The sequence below is a fragment of the Harpia harpyja genome, chromosome 3 (assembly GCF_026419915.1).
Source record: "Harpia harpyja isolate bHarHar1 chromosome 3, bHarHar1 primary haplotype, whole genome shotgun sequence".
NCBI classification, from domain to species: Eukaryota; Metazoa; Chordata; class Aves; order Accipitriformes; family Accipitridae; genus Harpia; species Harpia harpyja.
In genome coordinates, this window is record NC_068942.1 from 25547779 (window position 1) to 25563237 (window position 15459).

At 37.9% G+C, this 15459-nt stretch overlaps 1 protein-coding gene across 6 annotated transcripts in view; it reads left to right on the forward strand.

Moving 5' to 3' along the window:
• Positions 1-15459, forward strand: part of COL12A1 (collagen type XII alpha 1 chain) — a 107269-nt gene that overhangs the window by 17866 nt on the left and 73944 nt on the right. For 4 of the 6 annotated variants that reach the window (XM_052781695.1, XM_052781697.1, XM_052781698.1 and 1 more), the window contains exons 11-13: positions 735-1007; positions 3304-3576; positions 4536-4808. The exons of the other annotated variants lie outside the window; for them this stretch is intronic. In XM_052781695.1, coding sequence (XP_052637655.1) covers positions 735-1007; positions 3304-3576; positions 4536-4808 — 819 coding nt within the window. The remainder of the gene's footprint in view (positions 1-734; positions 1008-3303; positions 3577-4535; positions 4809-15459) is intronic. 6 annotated transcript variants of the gene reach the window in all.

Sequence of the window (15459 nt, forward strand, 5' to 3'; positions counted from 1 at the left end):
CTAAAGTTACTTATGATTAGTTGCACCCTCAGTGTCCCTACCTATGTTTAGTAGAACACTAACATTGAATAGTCCCCAGTATTGAAAACCCCACTGTCTTTAAAAATAAGCCTTTTGTTTCAGGGTAGCTTTGAGGAACAAACCAGCAAAGCAGCCTTTGTTTTAGAGGGCTCAAGCAGTCTTAACATCCTCACTGTTAGGCTGACTAGGCCAACCAAAACAAGCCCAGGATGTCAGGTTTGTGTTTGTGCCTCATGTCAAGTTCCTTTTTTCCCCTTTGACTCCATTCCTGAAAAAATACTGGGATTTATTTTGTCCTATTTCTAATCTAGATCTGAAAAAAACCCAAGGATTCTTAGTTCCCATTGAGGGCATAATGTTATTGCTGTTCATGGGGCGTAGGAAAGAGGGAACCCAGCTTGATCATCAGATTCTAACTTAAGTTTTCATAAGTACATTTTTTTAGATGGACTGTTCTTGTTTGATCTAGAAATCACTGAGTTGGTGCTTCTACTCATTGTTGTATGATTTGAGACAACCCAGATATGATCTTCATGAATATTTGATAGCCATAAGCAAGTATAGAAAACAAATACTGTTGCATGTGCAACAAAATATCTGTTCAATTAGAATAAATCAAATTATTGAGGGACATTTTAAATTTATTTTAGAGATTTTGTGTTAAAAATATTCTAGCAAGTATGCCTCATCTATGCATTTTTATTTCCACACAGCTTACGTACCTGCAAAGAATATGGTCTTTTCTGATGTTACATCTGACAGTTTCAAAGTGAGCTGGTCTCCAGCTGGATCTGAGGTTTTGTCCTATCTCATTAAATATAAAGTAGCAGTTGGTGGAGATGAATTCATTGTTTCAGTACCAGCTTCAAGTACTAGCTCAGTTCTCACTAACTTGCTACCTGAAACTACTTATGCAGTCAGTGTGATTTCTGAATATGAAGATGGTGATGGCCCTCCCTTGGATGGAGAGGAAACCACCTTAGAAGGTAGGCTTCCCATTATTCTCAGACACCAAAATGTCATATGTTGAAATAAAAATTTTCTTTGAGTGAATGGGTGTATGTGGAACAGCCAGCTAAGGCTGAGAAGCTGTACTGGTATGCAGGATGAGAATAAACATTTTTGTCTCTCAATGCATTTAGTAAACATATAAAATTCCAAGAATAGGCCAACGGTAAATTGTTAAGATTGGATTTTGTTTTCCCTGAAAGTTGGATGGAACCTGTGTTTTTCTGCAGTGGCCTATTATTGAATGAAGTGGTGTGTTGTCCATAATAAATTCATTGGCATGTATTAATTTAATATACACTTAAGTTGGACTAGATGATTGTTGTAGGTCCCTTCCAACTGAACTATTCTATTTAATAATTATGACTGATGCAGGAATGCACATTGACTTTAATACATTTTAAAGTCAAGCATGTACCCATGTAATTTGCTGTGTCTACATCTAACTTATATTAATAGAAATTCTGTTTTATATAACATAGGCTTAAAGGGGGCTGAGTTTTTGGTCAGCTGTTTCTTATCAGAACTTCATGGGTCTGATCCAATACTGATTCAAAACTTCCATTGATGTCAGTGTGAGTTTATGTGATCAATGGCTGTAAATTTAAGCATGGTAACTGTACTTTTTCTTGATAGAGTTGCCACAATGCATTTCCACTGATTTAAAGTATAAGGATGATGGTAAACTTGATTTTCTATTCCAGTAGTTAAATAGTCAGTCTTGTCTAAATCATGCTTTTTAAAATATTGATCCACTCTTTTTCATTATTCCATGCTGTCATTTGTGACCTTTGGTGATGTAAATGGTTCCAAGGGAGCAAAAGAAACAGCACGGAAATTTGTTAATTGCTCTTTCCTCTTAGGACTGATAGAAATGCACACTTATAAAATAGCTTAGTTTGGATGTTAAGTTTGGAAGATACAGGTTTTGCTGTTGGTGTGCATATTTCCATGACTGTACCAGTCAGAATGTTTTGGCCACACATAACTTTCCCTTAGGAAAACAGACAAACTCTTGGCTGATATAATATGTAGCTTGTGAGCGTAAGGGACAGGAGAAGGAATAGCTTTCATAAAAATAATCAGTGTTCCCATGTTGCAACTGATACTGCCTTACATAATTGTCAGCCTCTTGATCTGATGAAATCCCAACATGTCTGAGAAAAGTTGCAAAGTTCTTCTGCAATCATGTAAACGTCAGCAGCTCTCCATGCAGATCTAGCTAACAATTTGGGCCAGACAGCTTTCTTGGCAACTGACTTTGGTTGCAGGCTTTTAAAGAATTTGAAATTGAGTCTTGTGTTTCTGATTAGTAGAAAACAAGTTAGTTTCTTTAAAACTAGGATTATTAATTGCTCCACCCTTAACAGGTTTGTAATTTAACGCTGAAGAACAAGGCTTTTGGCATATAATATTCCAGCTGAATTATACTTCAGATAGCAAACAACAAAACCCAAAACTTTTTTTGCCTAAATGACAATGCTACATACTGCTAGGTGACTTGCAGTACAGTAGATCTTAATGTATGTTAGAAGTTTCAAGTCTTTCTTTGATGTGCCCACTGAGTTTATATGAAATAACCTGAGCTGCTGTGTCTTTTGTCAAGGAGTAGGCTAGGTTAAATGATTCACCACAGTTTTCCCTTAATTTCTGGGATAACAAGCTATTTCTTGTCTTTGAGTTTGAGACTTAATTCAGAAGCCTTATTTAAATGTTATATGCAACTCCTATTGCAATGAATGTATTTTTTGTTGTGAAAATCTAACTTGAAGAATAGAATTGTTTTGGTGTTTTTTTTCCTGTTGCATCTACCTTTGTCGTTTCTTTAAAATAGGAGAGCTGGCTGTGTGTAGTCAGGCGTATCTGACAACTATCTGTAAATGGAGGTGGTGCAGAAGCCAATGGCCACAGCAAAGAAACAAATACGATTTGTTGTGTTAAGAAATTTCCCCACTATGCCCAAATGCCTCTTAACACAGTTCAGTTCTGTTGTTACTGCTAAACACAGTCAGACTGTCTTAAGTTTCAGAAGCAGTTGTATAAACTGGGATTAATGTACTTTGGGGGACAACTTGTTATACTGCTGGTTGTAACTCTGGCCATAAATTTTCAGAAATGACTAATGGTTTGTGTACCTTAAAACAATGGGAGGGCAATATAAGCTGTTGGTTTGGTAAACTGGATGAGCTAACAGAATGGTTGGAATGGTTTCACTTCAAATACTACTTAATTAAAAGCAAATATTTACAAATTATATGTATGTATTTTTTCTAGTTAAAGGTGCTCCTCGAAACTTAAGGATAACAGATGAAACTACAGATAGCTTTGTAGTTGGCTGGAGTGCAGCTCCAGGAAATGTCCTACGGTACAGGATTGTATACAGACCACTTACTGCAGGAGAAAGGAGACAAGTGACTGTCTCAGCAAACGAAAGATCAACTACTCTGCAGAACTTGATCCAAGATACAAGATATGAAGTGTCTGTTATTCCTGAGTATCAGTCTGGGCCTGGGAATTCGCTGAACGGATATGCAAAAACTGATGAAGGTACATGATCAGTGCTGTGAATGTAGTAAGCTTGAGAAGAATTCCCTGCATGCTGACATATTCATACTGAAAACAGAATAACCCGTATTGGCCATATTATCCGTATTATCCCAGATGAACAAGGAATTATAAAATTACTCAAACCTTGTTGAGAGGTAATTTAAGACAATATAGTTTGTCAAAATTGTAATATTTCATTTTAAAATATAGTCTATTGAACCTGCAACACCTAATATGGCAAGGTAACTTGGGTGAAGAATCTACTTGTATGTTTAATTAATTGTCCTCATGATTCTTCATATTTTCAATGATATAAATTATATTTCTTTTCAGCAAATTCAGACCCTGTTTGCACTTTGTTCTGAATGGCTAGCAAGGAGTGAATGAAACATCTAATTTACTGAAGTTATCACTGTAGCCTTAACTTGTATGAAAATGTATGATCCTTTAACAGGTATCATGCCTTATTAAACAAAATTCAAAGAGTACAGAGACAGTATGAATGTCCTGAGCACTGGTGAAACTTCACTGAGATTTTAAATATTAGAAGCCAGAAAAACTATCATAAAAAAGAACTCTGTAGGAAACAATAATGTGTTAATTTCACATTTTGTTCGTGACCTTTGACTTGATTCTGCAGACAGTGACTTCAACATGGATATTGGTGTGTTGAATTTGAGCATATATTCAGGTGCTAGTGTGTATAAGTGTTCCAGGATTCAGCCTGTTTTAACAGAAAAAAATAGGAGCAAAAAGACTTTATTGGGCATTTTTGCCTAAGGAGGGTGGGGATGGAATTGTACATCCTGATTACAGTAAAGTTATACTGTAGCAGTGTTAGTGCAGGCTATTCAGGAATTATTTTTTCAGCATTAAGTCCTATGTTGTGGTAACCTAAAAAATAAACCAAGAAATGAAGCTTGCTTCAACTTGTTTTCAACATCTTTTGACATGTGCAGTCCGAGGAAATCCAAGAAATTTGAGAGTTTCTGATGCTACAACATCAACAATGAAGCTGTCTTGGGGCGCTGCTCCTGGCAAAGTGCAGCAGTACTTTATAACATACACTCCAGTTGCAGGAGGTGAAACTAAGGAAGTGACTGTGAAAGGTGACACTACCTCTAAAGTGCTGAAAGGCTTAGACCAAGCCACTAGGTATGCATTGACTGTGTCTGCCTTGTATGCCTCTGGAGCAGGAGAGGCCCTTTCTGGAGAGGGAGAAACACTTGAAGGTAATTATTTATTGTTTCTGTACAGTCATTCATCATTTATATAATTTGATTGATATTTAAGGTGTCTTAAAGTGTACTGTCTTCCTCAGTTTTCTGTAGAAGTGAATGAAAAATAGGCATAAAGACATTCTCCTACTTTACAGGGATTTTTCCAAACCTTCTGTCCATCAGAGAAAACAGTGGTATCAAATCGTTGGTTGTGGAGGGGACTCTGGGTTTCTTGAAAGGGGTATTGCCAGAAGCACCAACCAAAACTGACTGTACTTCCACACCAACCTCAGTGAAGTATTTTGTCTTACAACTTGCAACTTCCGAGCAGTTTTAGTGACAGATTGCTCTTAATGTAACAGTATTAATTAATGGCATTAAAGTATCTCATCCATTTGAAAATTTACAGGGTTTCTACTGTACTGAGACTGAAAGATGTTCAGGGACAATTTTTGCATTAGAGAAGCAACATCTAGTCTAGGCATAGGAATAATGAATCATATCCTGCTTTTAACTAATAGGAGTAAGGACCTGAGGCTGAGCATTAACAGAATGCTGGCAAAAGCGTTAAGTTGGAGCCAAAGACTTTCTTATAAGGAAGGGAGGCTGCTGTTGCTTTGCCTTCAAGCGGAGAATTTCCCAGACTACTTCTCTTGAGCATTTTCTGTGTCATCTGTTAATTGTCAAAGGAGAGGGAAAGCTGCCTCCTAGGCCATGAAAGGAAGTGTGACTGTGCTCTGTGCTGGCCAGGTATGTATTGCTAAAGTCTGGCACTGCAGCTGTGTAGGCACGGCACTTGAAAACATCTTACAGATGAATTATGTGGAATTAAAACTCCTCCATTGATGCTAATTGAGTTATAGTAGGGATATATTTGGCTCTCAGTTTCTCCATCAGTTTAACTTTTTGTTTATGACATAGGTTAGGAAACAAACCAGAAAACCTATTTTAATAGGAAACTGTAAGGAAAAAAAAAGAAAAAAAAATCAGTTCCAATGATTCACCAATGTACTAAATTAATCCCACTAAAATTTAGGTATGTATTTGAACAGTGCAGTTTGCAGCATGGACTCTCTAGGATCCTTCCATGATTGATGAAGGCAGATACTTCCAGAAGGTAGTCCATGTGAGATCTCATTTTTCCTTCAAAGGAGCCTTTCTTTGTCCATTAACTATAGAAGGACCAACTGAGAGCTAGGGACCAACTCCCTGCCTACCACACTATCTAGGTCTCGGACAACGATCCAATCCACCTGCTTACACTAAGACAGGGTGCAGCCATCAGAGAATCAGGCACGTTGCAATTCATGCTGAAAGTTCCCTAACTCCCTTGCTTTCGCTACCAATGCAAGATCCAAAATGCTCCTTTTGTAGGAGAAAAGAACCTGTCTCCTTCCCAGAACAGTGCTGAGATCCAGGTAAAGGAGAACAGGTAGCTGGATTCTGCCCACATCCTCCAGAAAAGCCAGAGGTGATCAGGACTTAATGAACTTCCCTCTTGGTGATGGTGCTGCTACTTCCTTTTGTACGGTATTCTGCTAGGTCTAACACTTTTTTGGAGGGAAGAGGGAGCGTGGAGATGTAGGCCTTACTCAGCCTGGGAGAGCTTGAATTTACATCCCCACATCCCAGCAGATTCATAAGGCTGTAGTGTATGCTGGGCAAGAGTCTCCTTTACTCTTTCTGTTGAACCTGAGCCACTGCACATCCAGGAATGCAAATTTCACTCTCGAACAAGAGCAGGCTGGGTCCCAAGTGGACAGAGGAGCCTGCCATTTGTGCTTTTTTCTCTGTGCTGTCAGTGGAGAGAGGAATGCCTTGGTCTTCCTTTGCAAATCTTGAGAGGCCTCTGTCTCTCTGTTAGACTGAATTGTCCACTTCCCTAGGGAGATGCCTCATATTTTAGTGAAGCACTGACCAAGTTAACTGTTTACATTTGGTGGAAAGGTTTTAATTGAGTATCTTTGTAGAAAACCCATGAGAGACCCTTTATTAACATGGAGCTCTGGAGAGATCAAGTGTGTTTCAAATTAATAAAATAAGCTTAGCTTTTTACCCTATCATAAAAATTGAGCAACAGAAAAGTCTTTTAAGGCATTGCCTAGAGCTTCAGTTAAAACATATTCTAAATAGAGAAAGGTGAATGAAATACAGCAGAATCGAAAAGACAGAGTCATCAGAAAACCAGAATTCAGTCTCAGGGAGAGACTGTCTTGTCCTTTCAGTGCTTCCCACTGTCCAGGAGGGCTCTGATTCTGATTTGGACTTTCTGCAGTGATAAATTGTCAATAAGAAAAACATTCTGAAAATTAGTTAAAGAGTCAAAGAATTTAAAAGGATAGTTGACTATAGCTCAGGAATGGGTGTATATGCAACCAGATGGAGTTTAAAATGGATGTTTCACTTAAAAGGACACAGAAGCATTCCTGTAAGAGGTTTTACTCTAAGCAACTGAATTAAAACCTTATGTAAAAAATTCTGTGACAGATATTGTCTTGGGACAAATACGAATAAGTGAGCATCCTGTAACTTAACTGAATTACTTTTTATTCAGTTCCTCAGCTGGGAGAAAACCAAACTAAAAATTACTTTTACCATTTTGACAGGTATAGCTTTGTGACTCAAATGCATATCCTTTGAAGATTCAACTGGATTTGAAAATCCTATCAGGGTGTACTCCAGAAAACATTACTGTTCATATTAAGGCTGTCTATTAAATTTTTCATGGTTAGGTAAAATGTTAGTAAGAGCATATACAGATGTCAGTCATTAGTGGGTGATCAAAGGTAAAGAACAGAATACAAATGTCTGTTTGCATGACAGCAGAGGACTAAATTGTGATGTTTCCTCATGGAACATCCACCGTGTATTTCAGTAACCAGCATATCTGCAGTTTCATGGGGTAATAAAAATACTTGAATTAGGCCAAAACTCTTTGGACATCGTTCATAGATATTTTTAAAGACTCTCTGACTAATGGTATAAAAGGTTCTCAGAATATCTGTCGAAGTACATATAAGACAATATTTCATTTTATGGTGTTGTCTTACCTCATTAAACCATAAAAAGACAAAACCTTTGAGGAAAAACAGACAATTAAGAATAAAAAGGTTGCAATTTTGGAACTGAAAGGTAACATTCAAACTTCAAAGCTTAGTATAGAAGTTTACTTGAAAAAGAAGTCATGCTGCCCGTGAACTAAAATAAATATGGTTGGACTTGGCTGAAAAGTTACACAGGTCAGTAAAGTGAATACTTGACTAACTATTAGCTGAAACAACCTGTCTGACTGAGGCTGGGAATGGGACAGATCTTAATTCCTGGAGAAATAAACTTATCAACAGTAATGACAAAAAAGCTGTGAAAGGAAGCATAAAAAAGTGTTTAGTATTTCAGTTAGTTTTTCCGTGAGCCATAGTGTCTGAGAAACAAAATAGTGTGGTGTGTGTTTTTCATTGCCAACAGCACTGAAGTACTGAGCACTTAAGTATTTTCCTGTATCAGGAATCCCAGTGGGGCTTACTTGATGTCTTCACCATATGAATTCTCACCAAACCTATTCAGTCAGTGATGCCATAGTTGCTGGCCACTTCATCATCATATCAAGAGCTAGGCTTGAGATTGCCTTTCAAACTGGGACAGTTGTTAGTTTATGGTATTGATCTGTAGTCTAAGAGAAATCAGTTTGGGTATAGTGAACATTTCAGCACTAATAGGAAAGTGAGAAAAGAGGAGCCGGATACAGTAGCTTCTCCAGCTATTGTATAGTCAAGTGGCAGGAAATGAAAAATCCAAGCTCTCAGATGTTTATGGAATTTTACTGAGTCACTAAATGGTCCCCTGTGACTAAGGGTGTAGACAAACATTCTTACTGCCTTCAGTAATGATTTATTTTGCTCTGCATGTAGTAGAACTCACATGGGCAGTTACTGTATCTCGGTTGCAAGAGTAGCCTTCAGCAGAGAGAGGAAAAACTGAAAATTTTTTAGACTGCTCTAGCAAGATTTGCAAGAACATGTCTGCTCAGGTATTCATTGAAGGTCCTTCAGTTATGTATGTTATCTGCAACGTATCTTGGAGCAGTCGCAAATTGCTCTTGGAAGTTTCTCCTCTCCCCCTGCTTTGCTCTGCATGGCAATTTTTCCATGTTTTGAAGTGACTTGTTTGTTTCAGGTTACTTGGGAAAATCAATCCACACAAACCCAGCAATCATTCTGTGTACTTGGTATCATTTACCAGCTGGGTAATCTCTGCTTCTCCTTTTGCTTTTCTTTTTGCTAAGTATGTGCTTGCCCTTATTGTTTCTCTGCATAAAACAGAGAGGGCAAATATTCCCCCAAGTAACTGTAGATAATCTCTTCTATAAACTGTCTGCATAGCTATCTGGTCCAGTCCAAAGATAAACACATGCCAGAGCATCAGAATTTTATGAACTGTTCACAGACAACATCGTATAGAGAGTTTAGCAAATGAGTAACCAGATTACTCATTTCTGAGGGTGCTGTTCCATACCATACAGGTAATTGTTATTCAGAGAGAATGGGTTTATTTCTTTTTTGTGTTTGTGGAGCGGGAAAAGGGAAACAATGTTTTTGCCCCTTTGTTGAAGGAGTGTGCTTTCCTTCTTCAGTAATCGAGATTTTAGGAAATTTATAGTGCTGTGATCTTTTATACAGCCTCTTTCAGTCACTGGTTGATTTTGTCTACCGTTATGAAGTACCATCCAGAGGTGAAAGTTCTGGAGCTTTATATTTCATACTGCATTAAACATAACTGCACGTGCAAAATATGTGCTGTAGAAAACCCTCCAGTTTTATCCTCTCACTTTCAAAAGTGCATGGTGATCCATCACTAGGCAGCTTTCGTTGGAACCCTTCTATAAAGGTGCCATGGAAAAATTTTCCTCAGACATATTTTGTTGGCTGTGATTCCCCTCAGCTCACACAAAGTCATTGAAACTGCTAAGGTAAATTAAATCAGTGCAGGCTCCCATTTGCCGTGTGGTGGAATAAGGCTTGTGACAACTGGGGGAACTAAACAAATTAGCACTGATGGTTGTATTTGATGATACATAATACAGATTGAAGAACAAGCAAGAAACACCCACAGGAACGCCTTAGGGAAAAGACTCCCTCTTATCGCTGAACACCCCAAACAAACCATTTGGCTTTCAGTTTTTTGGGGGATCATATGATCTTACCCAAGTCATCATACACCAGAAATAAAATACAATGATAAACATGGTGAGGGCTGTGAGTATAAATGCAACAGACAGTGAGCAGTTTGCGAGAGCTACTGTTTTTCTAATCTGTTTTTTAATAAGAGAGGTGGTTGTAAGTCTGGCAAGAATTTGGTTTTCTGCCCAAAGGCATGCTGTCAGATGAAAAGAACATACTGTACATTAGCTGCTAAATAGATTAACTTTCATAATTTGCAGTTGTTTTAAAAAGAAACAAATTCATTGCTAGATTAAGCAATTTACACAGAGATGTTTAATCCTAATGAATGTCTGAAAAGTTTGAAGGCTGCAGATCTATTTTATGAGTGTCCTTTTGCTGGCAGTTATATATTTTTCAGAACAGCTTTAAGAATATTTCAGTTACTGACTGCAAGCAGGGGAGTCATTACACTTTAAGATATGGATCTCAGAAATTTAGGAAAAAAGGCTTTGTTTTTTTCAGAAAAAGATTCAGTGGTCAGATTCTCATCTTGTACTGAGACATTTCAAACTATTTCCACTTATATCAGTAAAGTTCTTAGGCTAGAAACACTATTGGTGTAAATGGACATAGTTCTTTTGAAATAAATGAGACTGCTAGTCTACAGTAGCAGAGATGTCAACCCATTTTATTTATTACCTCTATACATTATAGAATAAACAACAAGAGGTATAGTGTATTATATGCAGAAGATAAATCTGAGAGAGAATTATGTCATAGTCTCTTCCCCTTTAGAAAGAGAATCTTTATGTTTCAGTAATATAGGGCCCAATCCTGCCATTCTGTTTGACAGGGAGCTATTTGTGCTGTGAGAATTGGGCTGTACTGAAGCAATATATTAAAAAAGGTTGTCATGACTGAGTCATTTTTCAGTTTTAAGTTGTTTTCTGTTGTATACATTTCTTAGAGCTTAGGTTTGGGGATTTTGGGGGGGTGTCTTTTTTTGGTCAGAAAAGGGATAGTAGTTCTTTGGTAAATAAATGATTCCTTTTTGCTGTTTCTATAGTAACGTAAGATTGCTTTAGAAATGAATGACCTCCTACAGGCAGAATAGCACAAATTCAAGTGACATTTTCTTACAATGAGGGTTTTAGCATATCACAGGGACTTTACGTAATGTTCAGACTGCATAGTGCTGCTTCCGTCCTGAGAGAAACAAGGACTCAGTGTCCTCAGAAGATTTAATGCTGTTTCATGCATTTTTAAAATTATACATTCCAAGATTTTTGAGTCTGACATTTGAAATTAACTTCTGATAATCTGTGGAAAATTATTTTAGTTTTATATAGGAAGTGAAATATATATCAGAAAAAACCACAGGGGAAGGTTGAATGAATAATAAAAAGATATTTCTAGACAGTTGAGAGTAGTGTTAACTGATTAACTGTTGGAAAAGACAGACAAAATATTAAAGGGACTGCGTATGAATTCCTGTTGGCTTTATCCTAGAGCAGGGACTTAGAAGTGCTCTGGCCAAAGTCTCTCTTTTGGGTCAGAACTCTCCTGGTTTGCATCTTCTCACTTTTCTGCATTCCCAGTAGCAGAAGAGCAAGAAACCTGCTCTAACAGGGTCAAGCGAGCACTCCCTTTGCGTGGCAAGTCCTTGATTCTCCCCTGCACCATGTCCACATCCCCTCACTACGTGCCTGAGGGCTGGTACTCCAGGAATAACCGACTACTTTGTGGCTCGGAGGGAAGGGTATCAGCTGACCAAAGTGACTGCCTCCTCCAATGCTGATGAGAGTTTGACCAGTAAAGTAAAACCTTAAAGTGATTCTGCTACCATCATGCCTGATGCATGCACTCGGACCCTTGGCTGCGGCGACCATGCCTGCTGACTTAATGGGGTACTCTTGACGTATCTCATTGTAAACAAGGCAGGACTCAGGCCATAAAATTTTGGTTATATGCCTCTGCAAGAGAAGGTTCATTTATTTAGTTGATTATGACCTTTTAGGATACTGGCTTACATCAATCCTATGTTTAACTTAAATGAAACATGGCTGTGCATGAAATTTACCACTGCAGGTTGATTTTGAAAGCTGGTTTTAAGAACACATACAGAAAATTCTTTAAACTTTGGGCCTAAACTGCATGTACAACTCCCACTGAAATCAACTGGAGTTGTGTAAATGTTTCTGAAGGGAAAGGCCATCTGAATAAGGCCATTTGATTTTTATGAATGTCAACATTTTAATTTTAGCTGATTCACAGTCTTGTGTTCAATAACAACAGTGATTGCTGGAGAGCTATGGGAAGTGAGCCAAGTGGACACAGGGAAACTGCTTTAATATTATATTGTGTCTCTGGCATACTATAGTGGAAAAACTTAATATGGAAAATGGACATTGCAGAAGTCCAGAAGTGGGTGTAAAAGCACCTGACTGAAAGTTACCAAGTTAATTTTTTTGTGTGTCTGCACTGAGTGATGGTAGAGATGTACAAGGGACTGTAGGCAGACCAGCTCTGAGCTAAAGACTGCTGAAGAGAATCTGATAGCCTGAAACTGGTGACTGGCTTGCTCGCCCAGAGGTTTGACCTGTCTGTGCAAGCACTTTGTTTTACTGTGTACGTACTCACCATGGCTTACAGCTGTGCTTACACCAGCCGGTTTGGTGCTCCAGAGCATCATAAGACCCAATGTCTGTTAGGGGATAATTTTCAAAAACCAACTGCTTCCTCACTTGCTCATGACTTGGGGCCTGTACGAAGTGATGAGCATACTTTAGCTTCCATTTCAAGTCAGGAAAAAGCAGGAGTCTTTTGACAACCACTTGTGAAGCAGCCAGCGAGCACTTTTCTTTCTTGCAGTGTACATTGTCTTTCCTTGCTCCTTATCCATCCAATTTAAACAAGCAGGCAAGAAGCAGATGTACAACAAATGTTTCTGAACATGTGGACCAAAGAACAGAATGACTGCTTAGGTGTTACAGTTGTAGATATTTTTTTGTTTTTTTTGTGAAATGTAAGCAAGGTAACTAGGTATTTTGTTTTAATCCAAGGGAAAAATATCTCATAGGTCTAATTGTGTGTTTGCTAGTGACTACATTATACCAGTGTTTTTGTGCAGCATAAATATGTTTCTTGACTCTGAGTGTAGCAGCTTAGATAATATTGGGTGGAATCCTAATAATTTAAGACTTACAGTTGGACTGCAGCTGTGTCCCCTAATACAAAAACACTTGTGGGAGATCCAGTGAAGCAGAGAAAAGCTATCAGTGAACTTCCACCTTGCACATGAGGTGCAAATCAAGTTAGTGTGTTATGTTAAAGAAATGTTCTCGTTGCAGTGTAACATATAAAAAGTCTAATTTCCCTTAGTAGGTAAGTTGTCTTGTCAGCAGTTTCCAACTATTTGAAGTAAAAATTTTCCATTTAGTTCTAGTGGTTTGGTAGGAATCCCAGTCACTTTTCCCCCTCTTACCTTGCCTTATAAAAAAGACATTTAGTTCCAAAGAATATTTCTTTCAGAACCAACATATTACAGTAACTGGTGTTCATTACAGTCCATTCCAAACAAATTATTTTCCTCTGTTATTTAATGACCTCAGTAATGACTTAATCAATAACGGTTTTAAATATGCAGTTATTTTTGCAGTGTTTCCAACGTATATCATTAGCTGTAGCGTCCAAGAGTAGACTTGCAAAAAATTGTGCTGTGGTAGCAGATACTTTAATACTGAAATCATGTTGTGGCAGAGCCATGTTTTAAAGTAGCCAAAATAAAGTGACTTGTATATTTATATTACATTAAAATATGGAAAGAAAGGTTTTTATTGTGAGCCATCTGTGCATTCTATCAAGTTAGGTTTTCCATATTTTTTCCATTTGGATTGCTTTAATTTTTTTTTATTGTATGAAAAAGCCAAGATTTGGGAGCAGAAGCTTAAGAGCAGACAGAAAAATTGGTGTAATTTACTTTTGAAGGCAAATCTTTTTTTCAGGCTTCCAGGAAAATTGGTGTTTGGAGTTTAGATTCTGCCCTGGCTTGCATTTAATGCAGTCACTGAATTCAGTGAGACTTCATGAAGCATGAGCTGAATCAGGCCTTTTCACTATAACTTTTTCACTATATGCAACTGCTATTGTTGTGAAATGATAAACAAGTGAACTTTACCAAAACCTCTGTATCAATGTTTTTTTGAAGAGAAGACACCACCAATTGTAATGATTTATATTGTGAGGCTAAAAATTGGTTTGAAGAGTAAAATTGTAAGAACTGATGCAGAGTTAGGATGGAAAAAGAATTGTCTCCAGAGAAACATTATGGGATGTCCCAAGACTGTGAATTAAAATCAGAAAAAACTCACAACACAAAGGAATTCTATTACATGATCTATTAGCTATATCTGAGAGTCCGCTTCATGGTTGGAGTGGTATCCTCTGATTCTGTAGTCTGTGTAGCTGATGAATCTTTATTATACTGTAAACATTGTTTTCAGATAGGCTGATATTAATTTCCATTCATCATTAAGCCAAGTGGGATTCACTGGCTCAGTTTTAATGAAGTTGTGCTGGCAATGAGATATTTCCAAAACAAAGCTTTCTGCAGGTAGTCCTGTTTGCTCCAGTGGGATTATGTTTGGAAATGTTGCAGATTTGCAGTGGAAGTGAAAGACAAATGAATATGAAAAGTGAAAACACAGTATATGGCTTTGACTGAAACTGCTTCAGGCTTCTGAAAACAGTGAGGTCTGTTCTTGCAGTGACCCTAAGCAGTGGAAATTGGATAGGTACTGAATTTCTCTGTGTTCAAAGAATTTTGAGTCTGGTCCTGTGGCTGCTGTGGTATAATATAGGGATATATTTTTATCAGTGCAAGTAAAACTTAACTGTGATGCCATGAGGCCACCTCAAGCGTTTAAGTCCTCTTGCTAAGCAGTCTCTTAGGAATGTCTTGTACAGTGAGAAAGGCCACAGAGAATACACACCAAAGAACTGAGCGCTTCTGTGTGTATGTGGATCTGGTTTCGTAGATCCCTTTTGCAGATCTTGCTACAGTGAGGTCATTGCATTAAACCCACCAGTCAGCGCCCCTTTCCTGCCATCAAGAGGCAGCCACTGCAATAGGAAAATTGAACATATGTTATAAATGTATGTTAAACATTAAACAGAGGCACTCCGTTCACTGCACTGCTTTAGACCAATAAGCTCCATTTTTAAGCAGTGGAATTACTCTGGTGCGTTAGGTGAGGCTCACGCATTCAGCTGACAACTGGATTTCACAGACTAATGAGCTGTTTCCTTTGTTCCAAGCTGGCTGGAACAAGCTACAGGGAGGAAAGAGGTACAAGTCTTATGAGTGGAAAGGTGGAGACTGTTTTCTACTGTAACTGCGGCATAAAGTAAACACACTGCAAATTAATTGTAAACATAAAAAGAAATAACTGTTAAATCTGGTAAGTGGTAGTCTGGAAGATAAGAATAGTATGATTAAATAAGAA